The sequence below is a fragment of the Triticum urartu genome, chromosome 4 (assembly GCF_003073215.2).
Source record: "Triticum urartu cultivar G1812 chromosome 4, Tu2.1, whole genome shotgun sequence".
NCBI classification, from domain to species: Eukaryota; Viridiplantae; Streptophyta; class Magnoliopsida; order Poales; family Poaceae; genus Triticum; species Triticum urartu.
The window spans coordinates 37,658,037-37,683,432 of NC_053025.1; the positions used below are offsets into that span (position 1 = coordinate 37,658,037).

General features: G+C 50.8%; 6 protein-coding genes across 11 annotated transcripts; 4 read left to right on the forward strand and 2 right to left on the reverse strand.

Moving 5' to 3' along the window:
- The first annotated feature begins 507 nt into the window (after positions 1–507).
- LOC125553480 lies at positions 508–1,420 on the forward strand. Its single transcript, XM_048717257.1, has one exon. The coding sequence runs from the start codon at positions 666–668 to the stop codon at positions 1,245–1,247; it is 582 nt and encodes a 193-aa protein (XP_048573214.1). The 5' UTR covers positions 508–665; the 3' UTR covers positions 1,248–1,420.
- A 4,450-nt stretch (positions 1,421–5,870) lies between these two features.
- On the forward strand, positions 5,871–9,142 carry LOC125550494 (ribosomal RNA small subunit methyltransferase E). The gene is made up of 8 exons (XM_048713503.1): positions 5,871–6,186; positions 6,477–6,550; positions 7,438–7,580; positions 7,711–7,757; positions 7,834–7,942; positions 8,103–8,164; positions 8,260–8,377; positions 8,814–9,142. Exons 1-8 carry the CDS (start codon positions 6,013–6,015, stop codon positions 8,978–8,980), a joined length of 894 nt encoding a protein of 297 aa, XP_048569460.1. The 5' UTR covers positions 5,871–6,012; the 3' UTR covers positions 8,981–9,142.
- On the reverse strand, positions 8,981–12,035 carry LOC125550493 (G-type lectin S-receptor-like serine/threonine-protein kinase At5g24080). The gene has a single exon (XM_048713502.1). It carries the CDS (start codon positions 11,694–11,696, stop codon positions 9,186–9,188), a length of 2,511 nt encoding a protein of 836 aa, XP_048569459.1. The 5' UTR covers positions 11,697–12,035; the 3' UTR covers positions 8,981–9,185.
- Positions 12,036–13,749: 1,714 nt separating this feature from the next.
- Positions 13,750–17,931, forward strand: LOC125550497 (thioredoxin-like protein AAED1, chloroplastic). 6 transcript variants are annotated; one of them, XR_007301656.1, is made up of 9 exons: positions 13,750–14,193; positions 14,480–14,526; positions 14,650–14,764; positions 15,095–15,139; positions 16,508–16,567; positions 16,667–16,762; positions 16,874–17,012; positions 17,239–17,345; positions 17,413–17,931. XR_007301656.1 is itself a non-coding variant. In XM_048713506.1 (8 exons), exons 1-7 carry the CDS (start codon positions 13,903–13,905, stop codon positions 16,991–16,993), a joined length of 774 nt encoding a protein of 257 aa, XP_048569463.1. In that variant the 5' UTR covers positions 13,750–13,902; the 3' UTR covers positions 16,994–17,012; positions 17,239–17,931. The 6 variants fall into 6 exon arrangements, 2 of the variants coding, with proteins under 2 accessions (XP_048569463.1, XP_048569464.1); XR_007301658.1 differs by having other exon boundaries at positions 17,424–17,931; XR_007301657.1 differs by having other exon boundaries at positions 17,272–17,345.
- An 867-nt stretch (positions 17,932–18,798) lies between these two features.
- Positions 18,799–22,611, forward strand: LOC125550496. Its single transcript, XM_048713505.1, has 5 exons — positions 18,799–19,251; positions 19,345–19,472; positions 19,567–19,679; positions 21,561–21,746; positions 22,332–22,611. Exons 1-5 carry the CDS (start codon positions 18,914–18,916, stop codon positions 22,359–22,361), a joined length of 795 nt encoding a protein of 264 aa, XP_048569462.1. The 5' UTR covers positions 18,799–18,913; the 3' UTR covers positions 22,362–22,611.
- On the reverse strand, positions 22,330–25,079 carry LOC125550495 (probable zinc metalloprotease EGY3, chloroplastic). Its single transcript, XM_048713504.1, has 4 exons — positions 24,323–25,079; positions 23,805–24,227; positions 23,478–23,716; positions 22,330–23,293 (listed from the first exon to the last, which is right to left on the reverse strand). The coding sequence occupies exons 1-4, from the start codon at positions 24,881–24,883 to the stop codon at positions 22,783–22,785; spliced, it is 1,734 nt and encodes a 577-aa protein (XP_048569461.1). The 5' UTR covers positions 24,884–25,079; the 3' UTR covers positions 22,330–22,782.
- Between the last annotated feature and the right edge of the window lie 317 nt (positions 25,080–25,396).

Here is a 25,396-nt window from a genome sequence, read left to right on the forward strand (position 1 = left end):
AGATGCACGCCATCTTTTTCCGACAAGGACATATTTATACCCTTTTTTGTGATAATACGAAAGTTTTTGTAAGAAAAATAAAACCTAGGCTTCATCTCGTTTTGTTCCAGTCGAGGGCGACGTGATGCACAACGTTGACAACTGATCGCACAAGACGCAACCTAGTTAAGATGGCGATGCGTGCACAACGGTCCGTGACACGACGGGACGATCGATGTCCTGTGAGCACGTACGCACGGAGTCGACCCCTTGGATGCCCATCCAATCGAACAGAATTCCCGTGGATCCTCTCCGTATCCGCAATGATTTTGCACTTACGCCTCGTGTGTTCAGTGTTCCTGGCATCGGACCGTGACCCAAATCCACACGAGGAAGGCTTAATTTGGACGAGCACGCACACCAGTCCACGGCCCGAACAGTAAATAGTGGAGCACTATTACTACGAAGCCACGAACGGTGCCTGATATCCCAAAGGAACACCAACCAAAAGCCTCCACGCCTCCTTGTTCACGTGCCACGGCAAAGGGTGAGATCGCTCACGGGCTCGCGCAGAGCTCCTAGATAAAATGCGTCCACGACGGCCGTCAGGCTGAAACCAGCACACCTCCTCGTGCCTCCGTCGCCCTGAGGATCGATCCAAGAGCCGGAGAAGCAGACGAGCAGCGATGAGCCGCCGCACCAGGCGCGGCGACCGGCAGCAGCAGCAGCCGCTGGCTCGTTCCACGACCGTGTCCAACAATCCCATCTTCTTCGTGCACGACGGCCTAGACGATGTGCCCGGTGAGTTCGCCAAGCCGCTCCCGCTGCCCCCGAGCAGGGCGCACCTGCAGCCTGCAGGCTCGCGGCGGGCAGCCAGTTCCACTTGCACGTTCATGGCGAGCCGGCACGGGAGCGGCTGGGTCCTGAGGAGGGTGCACCACCACGACCCGTTCCTCGCCGCCTATGTGGCCTGCACCAAGAGCGGCGGCAAGGTCGACGCCGCCGCTGCTCCGCCGAAGAGGGAGCAAAAGAAGAATAAGAACAGAGGCGATGCCGCTGTGCAGGGGTGCGGCATTTGGAGCGGTTGGACGGCGGCGGGAGCGAAGTACGCCGGAGCGATGTCGTGTAAGTACGGCTGCGACGTTGCAACCGCGCAGGGCGACGATCCTGCCGCGTCCCCGACGCCCAGACTGCACCTGTCGAGGCAACTGGTGGTGATCCCGGCCAGGAAGAGGGCCCTGCAGCCACGGGGGCGGCCGCAGGGCTGAGCGAGGGTGCTGTCCTTGTGTTTGTTTCTGGTGCTGTGGTGCACCCCATGTATACATAGCCAATGTAACGATACTACTCTACTGCAGTGTGTAAAATTGTGCAGAAACATATATGTAAACTTGTATGTGTATATTGTGCTGTGATCCATCATATAGACGAAACATGAAATCAACCGAGTTTTGCTACATCCACGGAGGGTTCACGGGGAATTTACGGGTTTTTTGAATTCAACCCAGAGTACACGAAGCGTTTTTCTCCTCCCTTTCTCTCCATTCTGCCTCCTTCCATGCGAGATCATGGGTCCCCTCTCTCTCTCCGTCCATCGCATCAGCAATACGAGGGATTGGGACAGTTTCGGACCGGTAATGGCACGGTCATGCTTTTAACTTAGGTTCTGGTATTCAGTCGTCCGTGGTGAGGCAATGGTACCATCATCAACATGGAAGTCCTCCCCATCTCGTCCTTGTTGCCATGGTGCTTCTTGGCATTATTGGGAGACGTGGGGTGATGCCCTCATATTTGGTTCTTCAGGTTGTGTTTTTTCTTCTACAGATTTATCTTGGTGGAGCTGTCTTGCGGAGCGGATGATGCAGTTGTGTGTCTTGGTCATCCGGCTCCAATTCTGACTAATGAATGTTTGGCAATTCCGGCCTCGTTGGCGAACGTGTGAGAGTTGTGTTTCCAGACTCCGTTTGGTTGGCCTGCGACGTCATACATGCCCTCTCCGAGGCGTCGATTTGTTATGCGGACCGACGGCGGCGGTATCTTCTGGTCTACATTGACGACTTATCCAGCCACTGCTTCTGCAAGCTCATGCCTTAACAAGTTTGCCTTGCCGAGATTGAGTCCCAAAGGCGGCAACGAGATTCACCAATAGCGCGGCATCAATGGATGCAGAGGGAAGAAGACTTCGGTATCCCAATTATTTGGATGTGTTTTTTTATTTTTGTAAGAGCATTTATAAGGGCCTATGCTACTTAATATATGATATTTGATCTTTTCGCAAAAAATATACAGACGAAACATGGCCAGCTCACCATGATTGATAATTGTAACTCATGTTCAAGATCTTACTTTCGCAAGCGAGCTTATGTGTAAAATTGCATCGTCCGAGAGTCATTCAATTGTGGTAGCAGTCACATGGTGACCAGTGAGGGCATCAGAAAAATATTATTTGAGCACCCGCCTCGTCCATAGGATGACACGACTGGTTTCGAGCTGATTACTTGATGGTGAAGTCTTCGAACCTATCATCAAGATGGCAAACTGAAACACCATTTCATGTATGGGGTTGAAAATTCAGGATCTAGACTTGCATTGTCACCTTATTGAATGTTTCGTCTTTGTCTTTGTACCGATGTACTCGTCTTGATTGGTTTGACCTGTCATTTAAGGTGAAAATCTTCGTGTCAATGTCACAACTAGATTCGGCGATGTCGGGGCGGATGCATAATTACTTCTTATAGGCATTGTGTGCAAACATATCGACTTGTTGGAGGTGTTTAGTTGTTATATCTTGTAAAAAAAATCTTTACGCAAGAGAAGGTACGATCCATACGACGTCAAAGTGGCACAATCCATCAAAGCGTCAACCTAAACAACCTAAGAGCATCTCCAGCCGTTCGGCCCTCCAGAGCGCCGAAAAATAGCGGCCTGGGGGCGAACCGGCGCTAGATTGATCCCTGGGGGCGACCTAGCTCCCAGCCACGCCCCCAGGCGGCGCCTCCCAAGCCGCGGAAAATTCAAACATGAACATTCCCGCTCACAAAAGACGCCACAAGTTCGGCGATCACATTGGCCTAGTTCGGCGATCATCAGTTCGGCGATCGTACGAAAAGTTTGGCGTACAAAAAAGAAAGGACGCGCGTGCAACGCATCACACAGCGAGGTCGGCCTCCAGCGTCGGTGAAGTCGGCATGCGCAGGCTTGACGGTATCGGAGCTGCTTCGGTGCTGGGCGGCGTCGGCGCGGCTTCTGTGCCGCTGGGCGGCGTCGGCGCGGCTTCTGTGCTGCTGGGCGGCGTGGAGGCATCATCGCTCGGGCTTGGCGGCGGTGTCGGCGTGGGCGTGGGAGTTGGCGTCGTCGTCAACGGTAGCCGTTTCAGGATGAGGCCGCGCTCCGCCAAGTACCACGCCTTGACCGCCTCGTCGTTGCTCTGGAGCATGTCGGCCCCGCCCAGCAGGAAAGCCAGGTCGGTGTTCCTCTTCTTCGCGGCGACGTTCGTCCGGAGTAGGTCGAGCTTGACGGCGCTGCTCGTCATCAACGCCGACCACCGCACCTCGATCTTCTCTTCACGCCGGGCGGCCCGGGCCTGTGCGTCGGCGAGGCAATGCTCGATGGACTCCTGCGCGCGCGGTAGCCGAGTCGGCGTGTTTCCCCTTCTTGGCCCTTTGTTGCCTTCGGGGCGCCCTCGCCCGCGCCCGGCGTCGGCTCGTCCGGCTTGTAGGTCTCCTTGGCCTTGACAAGGGTGTGCCGGACATCTGCCCACTTCTCGCACTTCTCGATCCGTTTGAAGACGCGAAGGTACTTGAATTCTTGGTCGCTACTGTCCTAGCGATACACGGCGAACATGCGCAGCAGCTGCGCCGAGGAACAAACAGTTGGCGGGGACTCAGGGCGAGAAGAAGTGGGAGGCCGGCGTGCCATACCTGATCCTCAACGCTGGCGCCGCTCTCCGGGCGAGCCGCGATCTCCTCGACGATCCCATGCCATCTGTTGCACGCCGACTGGATGAGCCCCCAACGGTTCGCCATTTCCTTCGACCCGCGCTGCATGAAGACGTCTTTAAAGTCGGGGTCGACGAGTTTGCGCTCGTCGAACTCGGCCTTGATGTGCTCCCAATACGTGTCGATGCTCTGGTTCGTGCCGGTGATCAGGTCGAGGCAGACGACTTTCCACGTTTCGGCGAGACATTCCTGCTCCTTGGACGACCACTTGATGCGTGGCTCGCCGGTCCTGGCCGCCCCCTTCTTCTTGAGTCTCTTCGCCGGAACCGGCGTTGGCTCCTTGTCCTCCTCCTCCTGCTCGTCCGGCTCCTCCTCGCCGTACTCGAGCTCGCCGTCCATGTCGCCGTCGAGGCCAATCGTCTCGTCCTGGGTAGTGAACACGGGGGACGCGGCGGCGGTGGCTGAGCCTGCCGTGATGATGTCATCCATGTCGGCTTCCGTCGCGTCGGTGTCGCCAAGGTGCGACGCGGAAGCTTGTGAGAAGGGCAGCGCGCCACGGCGAAGAGGGGGCGTCGGGGACGACGCGTAGGCCGGCGATGAGTAGTTGTATGGAGGGTACTGCACGCCCGCGAAGGCGAGCGACGGCGTGCGCTGAGCCGGGTGACCATGAGGGAAGATGATGTTGGGGTTGAACCCACCATGTGCGTCCCCGTCGGCATAGCCCGGCGACGGCGTGCATCCCCAGGGTTGTGGCGACGACGAGAAGTCGGCTGGAGAACCGACGCTTTGCTGGCTCCAGGGCGTGTACTGGGCGTGGCCCCCGGGAGGATTCATCATCCCCACGCGAGCCGCCTCGGCTTGTTCGGCCGCAGCCGCAGCCGCGAGCGCCGCGTTGTCCCTGGCCTTCTTGGGGTTGGCCCTGTTCCGCCGGTCGGTGGTACAGCCTCCCGACGCTGGACTTCCGCCCTCCAGTCGGCGTTGGACATGCCTGGCGGCTTGGACGGCGGCGCCCTCGGCTTCCTCTGCTTCGGCTGGGCGGCGACGGTGGTCGCAGCCGTCGCGGCGCGGGGGATCACGTATTTCTTCGGCGGCATGGCGGCCGACGAGGGGAGGAGAAGGGAGATTGGCGGGAGGAATGGAGAGAATGAGAGGGAAGCCAGGAGGAAAGCGGGAAGAAACGGCGGGAAAAGGCCCCCCTCTCACCGACAGAGCAGCCTCACTCCCCTTTTCGCTTGTAACGGCGCCCCCCAGCGCGCCGGGTTCAGCTCGGGTGCATTGACTGTTATTTCGGCCCAACCCAATAAAAAACAGACTCATGGAGGCGCGACTGGGCCGATTTTTGCCTGCCGACACTAAAAAAACGTCTGGGAAGGGCCTTTTGGGAGCGCGGCTGGATATGCTCTAAGAGCCGTAAACCCAAGAGGCGGCGATCCGTGACCTGAGACGACCAAAAACTGCCAAATGTTTATTTTATGTAGTTTGCCAATGCTTTCTTGTTTTGCATGTACTCTGCTTATTTCTTAATGTTTTGGCTTCAATGTTTCACATATGCTTTAAGAAACTAATAAGGTGAACGTCTGTGTGTATCTACATTGCGAAAAAAACTTCTTTTTACTTAAAAACTACTCCCTTCATTTTAAAATAGATGACTCAACTTTATACTGAGGGAGTACTTGCCATTTTGTAGTTTTTTCCCCTTTGAGAACAGTCATTTTTATTTAGGGAGGTTTAAGGACAGTCCTTTTTTTTCGAGAATCGGACAGTCCTTTTGTACGCTGGCGCCTCAGCCGAGCCAAGCCTGATATACCGCCCAACTGGGCCTCAACGGGTCGGAGTCAGTCCAAACCGGCTGAACAGGCCGAATCACATTGGCACCCCTCAAAAAACAAAAGGCCGAATCACATTGGCGCGAGCCTGCAGGTCCAAGGCCGACGTTGCCTAAATGCGGCCCGCAACTGCCTCCTCGTTCTCTTCCCTCCCCGGTGCTCACTTGGCTCCTGCTCCGATATCCACCTCGTCCGGCGCTTCCACCTCGGACCGGACCGACCACCAGCGGCGCAGGCCCGGCTGAGCCGCACGCGAGGACACTGCCGCAGCGATGCCACCCGCCGCCACCTTCTCGTCGTTCTCCGCGTTGATGCGCCGGCCTCCGCCGCCGGCCCGGCGCCTCCTCGTCCCCCCCGCCGCCGCGCGCGCGCACAGCACTGCCGGGGCAAGCCGTGCTCGCGGCGGCCTGCCGCGGTTCCACTCCCCCTCTCTCCCCTTGTCCAAGGTGAGCGCACTCGTCTTATCCCGTTCTCTTCCGCGTAGGCATTTCGTCGAGCGCTTTGCGTTCGTTTACGAAACCTGTAATATTTGTTCTCGGTAGCTTATGTTCTGGGAGCAGAAATGTCCGTGTTCCTCAATATGTTGTGGTGGCAAGACGACGTCTGTGGGATGAAACATTTTTCTTCCCATCTTGTAGACATTTTGTCGAGCAGCCCTCTTGTGTTGGGTTATTTGTGATGTGTGGTGTTCGGTGGCTTCATACTGATCGTAGCGGTTATTGATGTTAATCTGCAGGGTGAGGTGGTTCGCATCCAAGGCGACGAGTTCTGGCACATGACACGGGTGTTGCGCCTTGGCATCAATGACAGGTTTCACTGCTTCCATTTATTTATTTTTCTTGTGTAACTTCTATGTAATACTCGATGATGTCAAGCTTAATTTTGTTAAGGGTAGAATTTCCTAGATATTCACTTCTTGATATACCATGGAACCTACTCCACTATGGAGTAGAAGCTATAGACCAGAGAATTAGTTTTAAGATGTACCAGAAGGCAGAAGCCCTCTTTGGTTAGTTTAGTCCTTCTCCCCAACTTCTTGTATATGCAAAAGCTCCTTTGTGGTGAACCTTTTTGATTTACGACACCATTCACACACATGTAATGACTTTAGGAGATTCCAAAAAATGCTTTAGCCGGTATGCCCATGCACATAGTACAATTGTGTCTAGTATATCATTTTCTGGAAGACCAGTGCTATTTTTGGATATAATATAGGCTCCAGTGTGAATTAGCACTTTGAATCCGATACATTGAGATATTGAAAAGGGGCAAATGCTTCGTAAACAAAGCCATATGATGAAATGTTGTTTTTTCTTCCTGACAAATACACCGAACAGAAGATAAAAGGTAAAACATGCCTTGACCTAGATGTAAATCTTTTTAGACATTTTGTAAACTTGAGCATGTGCTTTTCACGCTTTATTTTGAGATTTGGACAAAAGTGCTTGTTTGAACATGATATTTCCCCTAGTGACATACAGTGAAATCTAATATTTCTACTTGTGATGAATACCTATTCACTTAAATTTCAGATTTCTACAGAAGTCTTCAATGGCACATGATATTTTACCTAGTCATCTAGCACGAAATCTACTCTTCGCTGTATCTTCAGTGGAATTTTACTCCCATTTACATGTTTTATAATGATTCTACAAAGGATTCTGCACATGTTAAAACTTTGAAACAATCTTTTGAAGGGTCGAACTATTTGATGGGGCCGGTGGCTTAGTTGAAGGATCCATACAAAAGGTTGACAAGAATGGATCAGATGTTGAGTTATTGGAGAACGCCAGGCTCATTGCTCCTCAAGGCATTCAATGGCATGTCTTTGCTGCATTTGGTGAGCCACATAAACTTTTCAGAGTTTTTCTTTTTCTTTTGAACTTCCGTAGATTTTCCTGAGTTGATCTGTACATCAGGAAAGTTTTTGCTACTCCATTCCTTGACAATTTCATAATCCCAACCCCCAGGGACGCTGAAAGGTGGACGTGCAGATTGGCTTATAGAGAAATGTACTGTATGTTATGTACTGCTTTATCTGTCCAGTTTCTTGTTTATCTACTTCTAAATCAGTTTATACTTCATCTGTGTAGGAACTTGGCGCTTCCAGTGTTACGCCTCTTTTGACTGAACGATGCCATACGATAGCGGAAAATAGAGTGGACAGGTTGCAACGGCTGGTGTTAGCTGCAGTTAAACAATGTAAGAAGTTTGAGCATCTGTCTATCTGTTCGACTGTTATATGCTGAATGGCTATATGGTAGCTGTTCAGTGTCAAGATACCATTTGTGGCTAAGATTTCAGTGCAGATGTAATAAATTGAAGTATAACTAACTAACTGCATTGCTCTTGTACTGTTTAGGCCAGAGAGTGCATGATATGTCACTGAAGCCCCCAATTCAGATACATGATCTTCCGCTGGCTGTAAGCACTCACAATCCATTCTTTGTGACCTTGCGCGTAACACCGCAACCAATCAGATACTCATGCATTGAGTGCTTGGAATTTTCTGTTATCAGGTGTCGCAATCAAAGCTTGCTTTCTTAGCATCTGCTGAAGCGCCTCCTGTTTTGAGCGTTTTGCCAAAGTGCAGCAGCGAGGAGGAAAGCGGGCTTTTAATCATTGGACCGGAAGGAGGTAACGTAGTAAATCTTGCGTGCTTTATATCCATCCATCTATCAAGGTGTTTCAACGAAAGTGACACCTGGTCAGTATTAGCATAAATCTTGCATGATTTGTATCTATCTATCTAAGTGTTTCAACGAAAGTGACAATTGGTCAGCATTAGCATACTAGCATTTTCACATAGATGCTTAATTACAACTTGCTTATCCCAAACACGCACTTATGTTTTTCATCTGATATGGGCTACTTGCACTTGCTGAACAAAATGGTTTTATGCTATGCAAAATAGCAACCCACATATAATGAACAATAGCAAGATCATAGAATTTTTTTTTGTAGTTCACCCATTTGTCGATTCCAGAGGTCGAGAACAGTTGAACACACGATGTAATTGCATTCAATTGAACTTGGTTAGTTTCAAATATGGCTGTTTTCCACGTTTGGTCAGACTTTACGGAGGAGGAGGTGAAGGTTTTGAAGGCGGCTGGTGCGGTCCCTGTTGGTCTCGGTCCATGCAGGCTACGCGTGGAGACAGCTACCATCTCACTCCTTTCTGCGCTCATGCTGTGGTCAGACGCCGCTCAGCACCAAGAAACTCAGCGGCAACGCGGATAGTTCGTACTAATTTGTATAACCATTTATAACATGTGGTTGGACTTGACTTTTCCAAGAGCATGCATGCATACGTAGTCCAATCAGTCAGTCAACTGAACTGGATCTGAGATGGTATAATACTCTAGTATTATACACGTAACTAACCACTTGGCTTTGTTTTTATATTACTACTAAAGTAAAGCAAAGAGAGAAGAAGACTTGTTAGTTAGTCGTCCTGGACGCAGAAGATGGTAGGCTTGACGGGGTCGGTGATCTCGACGGTGCCCTCGAGCATCTTGGCGACCTTGCCCATGGAGGGGCGCATGTCGGCGCGGTCCTGGAGGCACCACATGGCGGTCTTGACCATGCGCTCGACGGTGGCGACGCTGTCGGCGTCGTCGTCGACGGCGAGGAGGATGCGGGGGTCCATGATGTCCTCGATGCGCCGCTCCACGTACACCTTCTCGTACGCCCACTTGGGGAAGTACCAGTCCTCGCTGCCCACCGACTCCTGCCGGAAGCCGTAGTTGCGCCGCCCGGACACGATCTCCAGCAGCACCATGCCGAAGCTGTACACGTCCGCCTTGGCCGTGATGGGCTCCCGGTGGATCACCCACTCGGGCGCCATGTACCCGCGCGTGCCCCGGATCCGCGACATGGTCACCTTCTCCTTCTTGCTCGTCAGCTTGGACAGCCCGAAGTCCGACACCTTGGGGCAGAAGTCGTCCTCCAGCAGGATGTTCTCCGGCTTGATGTCGCAGTGCAGCACCCACTCCAGGCACTCCTCGTGCAGGTACGCGATCGCCCGCGCCACCCCCAGCGCGATCCGGTACCGGGTGTGCAGGTCCAGCATCACCGGCTGCTGCCCTTGCTGCGAGCTCTCCTCGCCGTCCTCGCCTTGAGCGTCGCCGCCGGAGGGCGCCGCCGACGAGGAGCTGGAGAAGAGGTACTTGTCCAGCGAGCCGTTGGGCACGTACTCGTACACCAGCATGCGCTGGTCCTTGTCGGCGCAGAACCCCCACATGCGCACCAGGTTGAGGTGGTGCATGCGCGCGATGATGGTCACCTCCGCCCAGAACTCCGCCTCGCCGCCGCCCACGCCGTGCAGCTGCTTCACCGCCACCGCGCGCCGGTCGGGGAGCTCGCCGCGGAACACCGTGCCGTACGCGCCGCGCCCCACCACGTCCGTGAAGTCCTTGGTCGCCGCCTTGAGCTCCGCGTACGAGAACCGCCGGGGCCCGCCGGCGGGGAGGTACTCCAGCCCCAGCGTGCGCGCCATCTCCCGGTACTGCGAGTACTTGCGCAGGAACGCCCAGAAGGACAGCACCCCCGCCAGCAGCTCCGCCGCGAACAGCGCCGTGATGATGGCGATGTTGCGGATCGTCGTCGCCTTCTGCTTCGGCGGCACCGGCAGCGCCAGCTGCACCGGGCACACCGTGTCGATCATGCTCGTCATCCCCGTGAACGGGTTGCTGTCCCTGTCCGCCTCCGCCACCCGCACGAACGTCGACATCTCCGTCCCCGGCGACCAGTACCCGTCCACCAGCCGCGACTTGTACAGCAGGCACGTCCGGTCGCCGCCGAACTTGTAGCCGAACGCCGGGCAGCCGGGGTCGTCCCGGCACATATTCCTGCACACCGCCAGGTTACTGGGCGGCTGGATAGACATGTACGGGCCAGGATCGGAGGAAGATTTGGGCGCGCCGCTGGAGAAGGACACGAAGTCCAGCCGGACGAACTTGCCGCCGGCGCCCGCCACGCTCTTCTTGGCCTCGCAGCCGTCGTCCCCTGCACCGGTCCTGTTGCGGAAGCCGGGCGGGCAGACGCAGGTGACGCCGTCGGCGCCCTTGGGGACGCAGATGGTGTTGTTGCCGCGGCAGGTGCCCTGGATCCTGCACAGCTCCTGCACGAGCTCCCACACGACGCGCCACTCGCGCCTCGCCGGGAGCAGGCTGTAGAGGCGCAGGTTGCCGTCGTCGTCGAGCGTGAGGCGCCGCAGCCGGTCCCTGGCGCCCTTGTCGGAGGCGATGAGCGTCGTCGGGTTCCCGGCGCTGAGCTTCAGCTCGCCCTCCGTGGTGAGGTTCAGCAGCGTGCCGCCGCCGCTCATGTTGGCGTAGATGGAGCCCGAGGGGTCGGCGCCGCGCTCGCCCGAGTAGTACTTGAGCGCCATGGAGTTGACGAGCCGGTAGCGCCCGCTGGCGGACCGCAGCGTGGTGACGTCGGCGCTGTTGTTGTTCCCCTGGGGTATGTCCTGCCCCGGCATGAGCGTGTCCGTGGGCTCGCCGAAGCTGGACCAGGACCCGAACACGAGGCTCCCCGTGTCGTTGAGCGTCAGCCTGGGAGCCGTGGCGTTGGCGGTGTTGGGCAGGGTCCAGATGGTGCTGCTGGCCCCGGCCCAAGTGAGCACGCCGGCGGCGTCGACGACGAGGGTGGAGCTGCCGTCGGCCTCGACGACGACGCCGTTGGAGGCGTTGTGCGCGTACCATATGATGGTCTTGCCGTCTGCGCGGGAGGAGACGTTGGCGACCCAGACGGCGAAGCGGTACTTGCCGGCGGACGAGACCGACGGCACGAAGCCGGCGGCCATGCCGCGACTCGGCGAGACGAGGATGCGGCTGGCCTCCGTCGGGAGCCAGGGCCTGGCGTCGTTGGCGGCGGGGAAGGAGGGCATCTGCTGAGCCCGGGCGCCGGCGAACGCCAGGAGGAGGAGGAGGCATGGGAGGAGGGCCATGGCCATGGGGAAGGAATTGGGGGGGATTCGATCGGAGCCGACCGACTGCGGCTGGAATGGAAATGGATGGATGAATCTGGTGGAACTCGGCTACTTCTAGTGCTAATCCCCAACAGTTAACTAGAAGCACCAATTGTCCAATTTGGAGTAGTATATTGGTTGTGTTGAGAGTTGACTATTCCTAGTCTTTGTCTGCGCGCGAACGGAACGGAACAGGACCGAGGAAAATTGATTCCCCGGCGAGCGATGGCTCTTGACGAGATTGGTCTTGGACGACCTGGCATGGCTGCTCACTGATTTTGCAATTCGCGCCGGACAAGATAGCAACCTGTGATGTGACCCATTTTGGCTATTCATTCTTCTTCACTGGGGCAGGAAATGGGTTGTGCTAGATTTTTGAACACGAGAATGGGTTGTCGAAAGGGACGAAAATGTGCTGTGAAAAGTGACGGAAATTGATCAGATATGGGCAGAGCTGCCAGTTTGTTTTCGTATTTTTTGAAATGGGTGATGCCCTGAAAGTGAATGAGCTATAACGAAGAGTCCCTTGAACCGTGCCGTGGGTCCCCGGTCTAGCTGACCAAAGCCTCTCTATGAGTGTTATGACTTGAAAACGAAGAGTATAATGTTCTCACGATCAGTGTGTCGCTGATGCACAGAAAACTAGTATCATAGAAAATGTCCATAATTACCGAGTACTCCCTCCGTCCGAAAAAACTTGTCCTTCAAATAGATGTAAGGAAGTAAAACTTAACGAAACTACTTCACAGCCGACCCACCATGCACGATGCATGGACGATTGACCATCTGATGGGTGTGATGCACTTGGTTCCTTCATCCGATGGCTGGATGTGACCATCGTGCGCAAATCATGCATTAAGTATCATGTTAGCAGCGTTGAAAACTTAATACCTTGCTAGTAAAATGCCCGTGCGTTGCTACGGAACCACAATAAAACTAGTTCAGCTATGTCTTGAAGTTTGATAAATATTTTCCATAATTAAGCGAGTTATATGAAGGGGACATATATGTGGATGATCAACTCAAATGTCCAAATACAGCCCTTTTGATTGGCATTAGTAGTTGGAGTGCACTCAAATACTGCATCTTAACACCAAATAAAATGAAGATGACATATACACCCAATGATACGGACATACGGTCTTAAGTATAATGATTATTTATGGGGAATCATGTGATCTGTTTTCATATTTTACCAAATGTATAATACTTCACGACACAAAGTTTGGACCAGATTATGAAAAATTCCCTTTATGAAAGATGGTTACAGGTAAAATGAAACATATTGCCAACACAAGTTGCACTCGGTCATCAAACGCATCAACACAGATACAAACCTGGCGGTGCATATTTCATTCAACACCTATGGCTCGTCTTCCTCCTCTCACCTCATATGCTCCAGCGACATCGTCGACCCTTCTCACCCATGCCTCCTTGCTCTAACCCCATCCTATGGTCACCTTACAATAGTGAAAGAAGAGGTTAGTACGGTAGCGGAAAGAATAGTGAACGCGCATCATAGTGGTTGTCTTCGAGAGTTGTGTTTATTATCAAGAAAAGATTCCACACATAAATATATTGTTGTGAGAGTAAGACCTCACACCCATGCATGTTTAAAAAAAATAGTGTTTACACCCAAAACATTGTTAATGATCCGATTGAAAAACTGAAATTTAATTCGTTAACGAGCGTTTGTTGTAGTGTACATTCTCTAGTGGCTTCGATAACTCGGGGTCATCTCTTGAGGAAAGACACGAAAGCCTTTTGCTATCTATACCGGATTTGCGTCACACTGCGATCAAAGCAAAGCTCGGTATGTGATGGTTAGCGCCTGTTAATGGCGGGCCTACGCTTCAAGTACACTAGAGTTTTGTCTCGGCTGTGACGGCCAACCTTAAATGTGAACGTCGTCTGTTTCACTCCTTTCTTAATGGAAAAAAGGAGTTTTGAGCAATTTTTATTTTTGAAACTTTGCAAATTTTGAGTGAGTAAGGACTAAGGACTATAGATATGCACTTCACTCGAATTGAAAAAGAAAAAGAAAAGATTGCACTCTCCGTGACGAATCTGTGGCCACGCCGCCCGTCCCGCCACCGGGAAACCCATCTCCACCGCATCGGCCCGCTTGCTCTTGCTCGGCATCCTCGGCCGGTCTTGCTCTCGGACAGGGTTTCGCCGCGTACACCTAGCCATGGCCACCTCGCTGCCACGCCTCTCCCTCCCGCCGACGGCCGCTCTCCCTGCCGTCGCCTCCTCTCGCTACCGCCCCGATCTCGCCCCCGTCCCCAGCCGCCGCCGCCGCCTCGGCCTCCGTCTCCACCGCTCGCCGCTGGCACCTGCAGCTGCCGCGAGCTCGCCGTCCGTTCCGTCTTCTTCACCGGAACCAGGGTCGGGTATCGGTGATGCCCTCGGTGGCGTCGCCATCTTCTCCGCGGCCACCGGCGAGCCCGTCCTGATCAGGGATCTGTGGGACCAGAACGAGGTAGAGATGCAGATGCTCACCTTTTTCTCCGATTAGCTTAGTCTTTGTCTTACGAGGAGATGTAGCATAGGAAATATTATACTGTATCTAGTTTGAGGTTCAGGTTTGCCACTCAGAGGTTCTTGTCAGAACCAGGGGCGTCCATTTGTTGCTTTGCTTGAATAAATTGTTCTCCTTCTGTAGGGCGAAACACTAAATCCCATTTAGCTACGAAATCATTTGATTTCCCTTTTTAATTTGCTGCGGTACATAACTAAATTGGGGGAGTAATTCGCTGCTTGTGCAGGGAATGGCTGTGGTCGCGTTGCTAAGGCATTTCGGATGTCCTTGCTGGTAAGAGAGCACCCCCCTCCTTCTGTAGATGAATTGTGTCACCTGGATATAGTTTGTGCGTGTTGGTTTGATTTCTTTTTCTGAGCTAATCATCAACTCTACTTGTGACCGTGTCCTCTGCAGCTGGGAGTTGGCCTTGACGTTGAAAGACGCGAAAGAAAGATTTGATTCTGCTGGCGTCAAACTAATTGCTGTTGGTGTTGGCACTCCTGATAAAGCCCGTATACTTGCTGAGCGTGTATGTAATACACTTCTATTTGTAGTTTATCTCGTACCCCCTCACCACACACTGCGAACTTTGGTGATCATCTATAATCTTATTCTAGACACAGATTTTTTACCATTTGACCTTCAACTTGTTTGTGGGTATGTGCCCACCAATAATTGCAAAGATCATTGCATAATTGCACAATCCTGCTGATGTTTTAATCTAACTTATTCACCTCGTGTGGGACTTGCTAGACAATGGATGTCTTAAAATCCCAATTGTTCATATATGCTGTATTTACTGGTGATATTTGAATATTTTCAGCCCTAAGTAACTTTGTTTAAAATATGTGCAATGCAGTTGCCCTTTCCATTGGATTACCTCTACGCAGATCCTGAGCGCAAGGTACTAATTTGCGTGCTCATGCCTTAATGTATCTACTGGATATTGCTATACTGTATGGTCACATCATATACTGCTCACATTCACATTTTATCTGTTAAAATTGTTAACATCTTCTTGCCATTGTCTGCATTGTACTAAGTCCTAGCAGGATTGACCCCATAGGAATGTGTCTATTTTGGAGAAAGAGTGTTGGAAATTATCTTACTTTTGGGCCAGTGATCATGAGAACTAGACAAAGTGGCGCGCTCTGCTGCGCCCGGCTATAGGCGAGTAGTTTGTACGCGATTTTAGATGGTGTGAGCCTCAATGATGCGTTGAGTATTGTTTTTATTTTATTCTTCAGCCAAGCGCAGATAAACTTCCTCCCCCCAACAAAGCTGCAGCAAAAGAACAAACCCTAAAAGAACCAGCGGCCATGGAAGAGCTGGCCTAGGACAAATCCTATTCCATGTGTAATGAGTGGAATAGCTACGTAGACACGCCCCCGCGTTGTTTTCAAAATTCATTCGTGTTTTTAAAACTTGGGACAATTTTTAAATGTAGGAACATTTTAAAAATTCGAACCTTGATTCTTAAATTTGTGGGCAATTATTTAATTCTGAGACATTTTAGAATTCATAAAATTTTCTGCGCGGAGGACAAAGCAGACTGGTTTTCCTAAAAAAAAACAGATCCTGGTCACCAAACATGCGACGAAAGGATAAACATAAACACAGTCAGCTTTTCTCTTTAAGAAATCGTAAACACGGCCAGCTAAAACCCCACAACCGGGCCCACATGTCATTTAGTACATCATTTCTTTTTTTGAGGGCGGCCGTTTAAGTCAGCTGCCCCTAAACTCCCAGAAATCAACAGCACACCCGCCCTATCACCGGCTGTGCAGCTAGTTCACGGCCTATCCAGCAGGCCGACTTTCCAGTCAAAAACAGCTAGGAGTGGGCTGACCGAACTAACACAATTAGTCGCAAAACCACGCACCAGCGCTGAGGCCTCCCCTCAAAAAACAAAACAACATTGAGGCCCACATGTCAGCGACTGCGAACCACCTGATAGCCACAGCGTTAGCCAATCTAGCCACGCATAAATTTGAAGGAGATATGTAATGATAAGTTTTTCATTTGGAAATGGTCCTTGTTGCTATGGTGGTTCTCCTTGATAAGTGTGTGTATATACATTTTGCTCGTTTCTTCAAACTTAGATGTAGTCATGTAAATAGGTAAATGAGATAGACACATGGATATACAATATTTGGTACATGAGGATCAATGATCTCATCGTCTATGGATTGGAAATTTAAATTTTATTATCCATAAATTTTTATTTATTTATCCTGTCCCCAAGTGCATGACATCCTTTAAACCCTTTCAGGCTTATGATCTCTTGGGCCTATATTTTGGTGTTGGTCGCACATTCTTCAACCCAGCCAGTGTAAGCATCATTTTGTAGCAGTGATTTTTCATTTGTGTAGTTGTTTTATCATGAAAGTTGTGTGGACATTGTCCTGAACAAGAACGCATATCTTTGAAGGTGAAAGTGTTTTCTCGGTTTGATTCCCTCAAGGAGGCAACAAAGAACTATACAATCGAAGCCACCCCAGATGACAGGCCAAGTGTCCTGCAACAGGTTATATCATTTACCCATAGTCAACTGCTTCTGCCACTATACTCTGAAGTCTGAACATTGCAGAGTCTTTGTTGATCAATGGACCGCCATTTTGTTTGTTATGTTCGTTAGGGTGGAATGTTCGTGTTCAAAGGGAAAGAACTGTTATATGCGCGGAAGGACGAGGGCACAGGTGATCATGCACCATTAGATGATGTCCTGAGCATCTGCTGTAAAGTTCCAGTAGCCTGATGTTGAGTCCTATGAACGGGTACGCCAGATTCTGCTTTTTTATTCCCATCATCACACACAACAATAGAAAATTAAGTGTTCTTTTTTTGGGTACATAAAAAGAGCAGTTTAAGTTTTTTTTATGTCAGCCGGTGCCAAAAGAAATAAGCATATACTTTGGCTTTCTATTCTCTTCACACCCCCCCCCCCCCCCCCTCCCTCCTTTCTCAGTCATGAAAGATTCTCCCGTTTATTTGTCCGTGCAGGGTCCGTTCTTACTGCATAACCGTACTGCGCAGGTGCTTCTCATACAGACATTTCATAAGCTTGGTGGTATCAGATGACTTTCGAAATACTGGATCCTGATATAAAGGTAGCGTCCCCTGCATGTATATGTATTAATATTTTTGACAAACTTTCTAACACCTTGTTAATTATAGGAGCTTAGCAGGGTTGGTTTTTGGTAGATATATGTAACTGATCATGAACACTGCACAGTGCTCTAAAATATAGCGATACGTTATCTTCGGCTTGTGTATTGGCTTTATTAATTTAAAGCCGGGTGCTTCTTGGACCTTTCTTCTAAAAATTTGTAGCAATACTGTTTCTCATGGAATACTGCATATATCCACAAGTGTCCAATTTCTTGTCGAATGCTGCATACCTGCACATCATGCGATTGGGCTGCACATCAAGGAGGGCAGATGCATAGAATCTCAAATGGTTAAAACCCTAGCCTCTGACCCACCCACCCCGCGGAGACCAAGGAAGCTGCTACGCTGGAGGCCTGGAGCAAGGTTGCAGCACACCAAACGTGACACGGCTTTGCTCTTGGTTTCAGAAATCTTGCCGGAGCTACTACTCTGTATCTAAAAGGGCGTGTACAATAATATTATCTTAACGAGTGTCATATATTTTGATACACTAGTTAAGACTAAAAGATAACCCATCGTACATCATATTTTTATTGACATCTCTAACATATGTGGGAAATTTAAAATAAAATTGTCTTATCAACCGCTGTATAAGCGCTAAATGGACCGGAAGGATACGCATGCCCGTTTCTTCGTACGAAAGACTCTGGCATCTGAGATATACTCAAAGAGCTGAATTCTTCTGCTAAGGAGAAACCTGTTCCCTTGTAATTTGGTTTTTGAATCCGGTTCTTTATTATTTCAAGCCTGCTATTTCCTGTTCTGGTTGAGCTGTAAAAGCAATGCAAATCGACTCTCTTGGAGAGATAGAAATTTCACACGTACGCAGGTCATGGCCTCTTTGATTCAAAGGATTTTCATAGAATTTTTGAAGAATTAGAATCCTTAGAAAATTTCCTACATAACTCATTTGATTCGTATGTTTGAATCATGTACTCCCTCTGTCCCATAATATAAGAGTGTTTTTTACACTAGAGGGAGTAGATTTTATCCAAAAAAAATCATTTGTACTCCTACATTCTATAGGAAATCTACTATCCAATCAGTGACTCAAACCACTTAAAAAAAATCATTTGTTCTTTTTTCTGCGGTGTGATCAAATGACTCAAATCATGTACTCCCTCCGTCCCATAATATAAGAACGTTTTTTACACTAGTGTAGTGCCAAAAACGTTCTTATATTATGGGACAGAGGGAGTACTAGAATTTAAATGGGCATTGCATTCCAATCATTTTCAATTTTTCATACTTCTACGTTTTAAAAATCCTGAGTCAAAATCAAAACCATGCATACGAAATGAACCGTGAGTCGTGACCGGCGCCCTCCGCCCGCACCCGAGAGGCCGAGCCAACGATTAGCCCGGGCCCACCGCCGCACCGGGAAGCAAAATTTAGGCCACCCAAACCCGGGAGGAAACCCATCCATTCCCGTTCAAACCCAGCTCACCTTCCTCCCCCCTTCCCACCCGCCGCCGGCGCCACCGCCACCGCCGCCCCGGGACCAACGATGCTGCTGGTCAGCCAGGCCGCCAACGGCTCCCTCTCCGCGCGGCGGCTGCCCTCCAAGCCGCTCGCCAGCCGCCGGGGCGCCAACCCCTACCCCCTCTTCGCCGGCCCCCGCGTCGCGCGCCGCCGCCTCGCGCTCTCCGGCGCCGCCGACGCGCGGGACGCGCCCCGCCGCGCCTCCGCCACCCACGCGGCCGCGGGCGAGGGCCCCTCCGGCTCCCCCGCCGCCGAGGACCCCGTCCTCCTCGGCGTCAGCGACGACCGCGTGCCCCTCGAGGGCGTCATCCAGGTCGAGAGGCCCGGCCAGGCCGACGCCCAGTCCAAGCTCGTCTCCTACGCGTAATTCCTTCTCCCCTAGCCAATGCGCCATTCCCCGCTTGTGCCTCTGTTTTGGTTTGATTTGGTCCGTTCGCTGATCCCTTGCGTTCGCAGGAAGATAGGGCTTCTGGCCGGAGGGGATCTGCTCTGCCTCCTGGTCTTCTCCGCGATTGGGAGGCTCAGCCATGGCCTGCCCGTGCTTGACGCCGAGACCTTCAAGACGGCCGACCCGTTCATTGCTGGTCAGAGAAACGTGTCCCCCTCTTCTTCTTTTTCCCTCTGATGATGTTCGTCCGTTGGACGAAGGGGTTGCTAACGGAATCGGGTCTTCTGCAGGTTGGTTGCTTAGCGCCTACCTCCTTGGCGGGTTTGGTGATGATGCCAAAGGAAGCAATGGTGTTGGGAATGCTGTAACTGTTGCAGCGAAATCCTGGGCTGTTGGTATACCGGTAATTTGTCTCCTATTAGCACCTGTACTCAAAACCCAAACAAGACCTTCATTTTATAATTAGAACGGCGATAAATCCACTGATTTCGTAATGTGTATTTATAGGTTGCGAGTTCATGTTATGAACATTGTAGAGTGTATACCCATTTACTTAACAGATAATCAGCTGTTGCCTGTTGGCCCGGTTCCATCACGCTATCCATGTCCATTCTGCTGAGCATGTGTTCTATCGTGGATTCTTCATAGTTCATTGTGTCTGATACGTTTTACCCGGCCTTTATCAATACATCTATTGGATGCATATGTCAATTTTTAATGAGGAATAGTGGAAAACCACCCCTTGTCGGCAAAGATAGTATACTGTTTTGGTTCCGTGGCTTTTGAAGGCAAGTTAGGTAGACAGTTTAAACATAGTATATGAGAAAGCCTGTATCATCAGTTTTAGCAATGAAATTGGGGGGAACCCCTTAATTCGAAAATAAAAATAACTATATGAGAAAAGTTAAAAGAGGATGGATTCATCTTAGAGAAAGGGCACAAGCAAAAAGTAGCATGGAGTTTTTTCCCAATAACCTAAAAATTCCCTGTTTTTTTAGCTGTAATGCACTGTAGAAAGGCTCCTGCAGTCATATATTAATCAAAGGTAAAATGAGGTTACATGATATGTAGTACAAGGTACAGGGTCTTTGACCCTAATCCATAAGGACTACACTTATGTCAGGGAACAGGAGTTCTAGGTAGTTTGTTGCACAAGGGTGGTTATAAAACCCTCCAGGTCAGGCTTAGCCCTATGTCTCAAGAGTGCAAATCTTGCTTGAATCTAGACAGCCAGGACCTATGTGAATATGGAATCCTTTGGAAATCATATTGTTTCTTCCACATTTGACTCAAAATTTGAAGTATATATAGTCAGATAAGCTTGTTACACATTTGACTACCTTTTAGTAGCCCAATGAAGATGCATTGCTTGACAATTTTTTTATTGGCGCTACCAAATAGACAAATACATCGCCTTACTAAACAAACTAAGAATCTTCTCTATGGCTCTATCGACCGAGTAATGTGTCCAAACCTCTAAAATTGATTGTTGCCTTTGCTATCCTGTGGTAGTGCTGATGTAAAAAAAAACTAGTCAAAATTTTATGGTTCTGCAATCATGGGGAAGCAAATGCTGGCATTCTTTTGTGCTTGCGCACTTGATACATGCCTCACCTCAATAATGGCTTATGGATATAAAGATGGTGTTCTGTTTTGTGTTTAACTTGTGCAATTTACTGCTATATCTCATGGTTTATCTGTTGTGCTAGTTTCTTGTTATGCCAATATTTTTTGGGGGATGGTAATACCTGAAGCACAACACGACAGGTCTTGTATTTATGAGATTATAACTAAAGAAAGAAGCAACGATGACGGCATGACATGCATTTGAGCATCTGTGGTTTTTGACATCCATAATGTGGTGTTAAGTCTATGATTTCTATTTGTTTGGATCACTTTATAAGATTTTAGACATTTATGCCAATTTATTGCTCAAGACGTAGGCTATGCTAGGAGATTATTTGTTTCAGAGTGTTGAACCATACATAATTTTGTTAGATTTCCATGAACAAGACTAGGAAATTCTAGGAAATCTTACACAAACATAATTGAACTTGGTCAGTCTTCTGAAGCTGGAGAGCCGTTGTTAACTTGCGTAAGTCTGCATTTGCATCTATGTGTGTTCTGAACTCTCTAAAAACATGTTGATAATCATGTTTCTTATTATGTGACTGTTCTCACTCTTGTTTGTTTGATGCCTTCATTAGCATAGAAGCATCTGATGATGATGTGTCTGCTGGTTTTTGATGTCTGGTGCTGACTTCAATTTGCTATCTCCTTTCAGTTAGGAATTGCCATTCGTTCAGTGACCGCTGGTCATATTCCACAAATTCCTTTCGTCTTTGTGGCCATGGGAAGTACCGGGGTCTTGTTGACTGCATGGCGTGCTCTGATTTCCCAGGTTCTTTCCGCTGGACAGAGCAAGAAGGATGATGTATACAAAAAGGGAAATCCTTTTGAGCTTTTTGAGGTTAGAAGTTTTTATTTATTTTAAACATACCACAGCATCGTTGATTCATGCAGATGTTTCCATCGAAGGCCATTTTGGCTCAAATTTTTCTCTGAAATGTATCCTAGTACAATTGATTAGCCTATTAATAAACATGTCCTAACATATGCTTCCTTCTCTTTTGGCACATTTTTTCAATTGATTGCAGCTAGTTTGTCCGAAAAATGATATTCTAGGTCTTTGTTTGTTGTTTTGCAAATATTTACACATAGAGCAACACTTCATCCTTCGCTGTTGTAACCTTTTCGGTATAATTTGGCATGTTTTTCCCAATTGACTACTTCCATCAAATCATTTTGAATTAAACTTGTCATGGAAGGAGAATCTCATCTTTGTAACAAGGTCGAAAAGCTCTTAAAACAAATGCAATGACGAAGATTGCATTATATTGCTTATTTCCTAGGAGAAACTTTGCCCTATGCAAAGGCTTTGTGCTTCTTGGTTCCCATCGCAAGTCATCTTCGTTCCTACTGTGGATTGTTATCTTTCAAGCACTGACAATGGCTGGCTTTTACTTATGCCAACTTACTTCCTTTATCCTTGCAGTTGCTCACATCGCTGGTGCGGAGGTGGTGAGGTCTGAAGCTCAAAAAGGCAAGAATTACCACCAACCTTGTGTAAGTACAATTTTGAAGGCCAAGGGCCCAAGATGGAATAGAACATAGTCGGATCATATGCAGAAACTGCTTGACAAGATCGCACAGAGGCAATGCCCCGGATTCTAATATTAAGAAGATGTAGCTGATCAATCCCTTGTAATTACTGTATGCAGCCTGACCTAATCATTCTAATACTAATGAATAAACTGTGCCTTCTTGGTCCTGAATTTCTTCTGTTTCTTCCTACTTTATGCACAAACGCTTGTTGCTTCATGTTTTCAGATCCAATTGCCTGTTCTGCACCAATGTTTCCTCGCTGAGAAAGAGCACAAATGCTGTGGCTTCAGAGTAACGGTGCATTTTATCTCCCTACTACTTCTACGCTACTAGGATCAGGTCTAGATGCCGCCCCTGAAGAAGGGCTCGCCGAGGAAGGAGCTGGAGTAGGTGCCGCCGCCGTTGGGAAAGAGCGTGAGGAGGCAGACGACGGCGAGCACGAAGCCCCACGCGTAGCGCTCGCTCCCCAGCGGCGTGATCTCGTCCTGCGCCGGGATCTCCTCCCCGCCGCGGATGAAGGTGGCGAAGAGCCCCCACGCCAGGCACAGCACGCTGCCGCCGACGGCGCCCGCCCCCAGCAGCAGCGACGTGCCGAACGACAGCAGCGCCGCCGTGCGCCGCCCGAGCAGCGCCTGCGCGACCCGGCCGCCCTCCAGCCGCCCGACCGGCAGCAGGTTCAGCGACGTCACCACGATCCCCAGCAGCCCCGCGAACGCCAGCGGGTCCACCGGCACGCCCACGCCCTCCACCGCGTTGGGCAGCACGTTCCCCAGCTCGTCCGCGTACGGCCCGATCACCTGCTGCACGAACGACAGCAGCGGGTTGTTGTAGAAGAACTCCGGCCGGATGAACCTGCCACCGCCGCCAACGAAAACGTCGTCAGAGCTCTTGCTGGGGTTAACAATGGCGCCGAGATGTACTCCATCCGTTCGGAATTACTTGTCACGGAAATCAATGCATCTACTAGATGCATTGATTTCCGTGACAAGTAATTCCGAACGGAGGGAGTAGTACGTATGGTTGTGCCGCTACTTACAGGGCGTTCTCGCCGCCGTTGAAGCTGCCGTCGGCAATGAAGGCCGAGACGGCCAGCACCACCGACGTCAGGTACGCGCTGGCCGTGCGGGCGACGGGGATGTCGAACAGGGCCTTCTTGTTCGGCAGCAGCGACTCGTAGTTGTTCATCACGCCCAGGCATCCCGTCCAATTCGACGGCACCAGGAACGACGGGCTCAGCTTCACCCCGTACCTCGCCGCCGTCAACCTCGTCGCGATCTGCCATGGAATTGTTGTTCCCAAGACCATCATTACCATCTGGTGAGCATTTATCCAAGAAAAGCTTAATGAGCAGACGATGGAGTACCTCGGACACGCCGAGGATGGAGAGGAAGCCTCCGAAGAGGGGGAGGACGTCCGAGACGTAGTCGTCGAAGGAGGCGCCGGGCTTGAGGAAGAAGCCGCTCATGAGTGCTATGGTCCCGAAGGTCGTGACGGCCAAGGCCACGGCGCTCAGGTAGCCCCACGGCGTGCTCAGCCTGGTCACCTCGAGCTGCAGCTCGATCTCTGCTTTCGGCTGCACCATGCACACCTGCTTGGTGACGTCGTCGTTCCTCTCCTCCATGAACCACAGGGTGACCTCTGTCCCGGCCGCCTCCGCGATCTTCTTCTCCAGCCTCGGCCTCACCTCCTCGATGGGCTTCCTCAGGTTGCCGATGAAGATGCCGCCGTCGCCGAACCTCCGCACGTCCACCGCGAAGAACGTGTCGTACCCGAAACAGCTCTTGAGCTGCATGCACCATTTAATTCGCGCGCCCAGAGATCAGCAAATCTTCATCGATTTCCCAATTCCCATGGTTTATCTGAAAATTCAAAATAGATTACCTTGTTGAGGTCGAGCGCCTTGAAGGTCTGCTCGGCCTCCTCCAGCCTCTGCTTCTCCCGTTCCAGCGTGCCCTTGATGAACCCACGGAGCAGGCCGCCGACCGGGCTGCCGTCGGGCTCGCGGTCGAGCTCCCGGAGCTTCCGGTCGGCGCGCTTCTTCTCGAGCTTGATGGCGGCCTCGATGGACGGGTTGCCCATGAACTTCTTGAACTCCTCGTCCGACCTCCAGTCCACCTCCTGCTGCTCATCCCTGCTCTTCTTCTCGCCGTCCTCGCCATCACCTCCTTCCTGGTGATCTCCTGCCCCTCCTCCTCCGGCATGATGCGACGAGACCTTCTTCGCCTCCTCAACCTTTTGCTCGTCAGGAGCAACGGCAGTGGAGGAGACCGGCCGGTTCTCCGTCGCCCGATCTTGCTCCCGCAGCGAGCACCTGACGACGGAGCTTCTCCTGAGAGGTGGCCTGTGATGGTTCTTGCAGAAGCTTCTTGGTAAGGTTGCTCTCCTACTAGTGCTGCTGCTGCTGCTACACACGATAGTTGCAACGAGAGAAGTGGAAGCCATTACTGGCGGCGAGCTGTGGAGCTTGGTTTATGGTGCCTGCTGCCTGTTCGATCTGGTGCTTTGATTTTGGTGTGGAGATCCTGGGAGCTCATGAGGGGAGCTTAAAATGGTTCGGAAGGAGGAGGAAGGCGAGCGTTCTAGAAGGTCGGAGAATGCGCCGGGAGGAGTCGTGAAGAATGCGACGGCCGGAGCAGCAGATGTGATGGAGTAGTGGCGGGTGGCGACGAAGGAGGTGAAGGCCCCCGGCTTATCCAATTGGTCAGGAGAAATGTACACTTGGCGGCAGCTCGCCTTGCTAAAGCTTCTAGCATGGCCCTGCCTGCAAAGGCTTTTCTAACTTGGGCCAAATTTGAACATTTTAACTAGTAAAATATATTTGTATGGAGTAAATATTTAAAGTTACATATTAAAACTCTGGTCTGTGTCCAAACCATTGTTTATGCTAGATGATAGCCCGCACATTGTTGCGGGAGCATACGGAAGTGTGATAGTGTAGGAATTCATAGCCGCCAA

What these genes read in the sequence shown, in the direction of transcription:
- LOC125553480 (XM_048717257.1), top strand. Translation starts at nt 666, where the DNA reads ATGAGCCGCCGCACCAGGCGCGGCGACCGGCAGCAGCAGCAGCCGCTG.
- LOC125550493 (XM_048713502.1), bottom strand. Translation starts at nt 11,696, where the DNA reads ATGGCCATGGCCCTCCTCCCATGCCTCCTCCTCCTCCTGGCGTTCGCC.
- LOC125550496 (XM_048713505.1), top strand. Translation starts at nt 18,914, where the DNA reads ATGCTGCTGGTCAGCCAGGCCGCCAACGGCTCCCTCTCCGCGCGGCGG. An exon ending in TCCAAGCTCGTCTCCTACGC is followed by an intron (nt 19,252 to 19,344) that starts GTAATTCCTTCT and finishes TTGCGTTCGCAG; the next exon opens with GAAGATAGGGCTTCTGGCCG. An exon ending in GGCCGACCCGTTCATTGCTG is followed by an intron (nt 19,473 to 19,566) that starts GTCAGAGAAACG and finishes GGTCTTCTGCAG; the next exon opens with GTTGGTTGCTTAGCGCCTAC.
- LOC125550495 (XM_048713504.1), bottom strand. Translation starts at nt 24,883, where the DNA reads ATGGCTTCCACTTCTCTCGTTGCAACTATCGTGTGTAGCAGCAGCAGC. An exon ending in AGGCGCTCGACCTCAACAAG is followed by an intron (nt 24,228 to 24,322) that starts GTAATCTATTTT and finishes TGGTGCATGCAG; the next exon opens with CTCAAGAGCTGTTTCGGGTA. An exon ending in CCATCCTCGGCGTGTCCGAG is followed by an intron (nt 23,717 to 23,804) that starts GTACTCCATCGT and finishes ATTCCATGGCAG; the next exon opens with ATCGCGACGAGGTTGACGGC.
- LOC125550497 (XM_048713506.1), top strand. Translation starts at nt 13,903, where the DNA reads ATGGCCACCTCGCTGCCACGCCTCTCCCTCCCGCCGACGGCCGCTCTC. An exon ending in CATTTCGGATGTCCTTGCTG is followed by an intron (nt 14,527 to 14,649) that starts GTAAGAGAGCAC and finishes TGTCCTCTGCAG; the next exon opens with CTGGGAGTTGGCCTTGACGT. An exon ending in CCCGTATACTTGCTGAGCGT is followed by an intron (nt 14,765 to 15,094) that starts GTATGTAATACA and finishes TGTGCAATGCAG; the next exon opens with TTGCCCTTTCCATTGGATTA.
- LOC125550494 (XM_048713503.1), top strand. Translation starts at nt 6,013, where the DNA reads ATGCCACCCGCCGCCACCTTCTCGTCGTTCTCCGCGTTGATGCGCCGG. An exon ending in CCTCTCTCCCCTTGTCCAAG is followed by an intron (nt 6,187 to 6,476) that starts GTGAGCGCACTC and finishes GTTAATCTGCAG; the next exon opens with GGTGAGGTGGTTCGCATCCA. An exon ending in TACATGATCTTCCGCTGGCT is followed by an intron (nt 8,165 to 8,259) that starts GTAAGCACTCAC and finishes TTCTGTTATCAG; the next exon opens with GTGTCGCAATCAAAGCTTGC.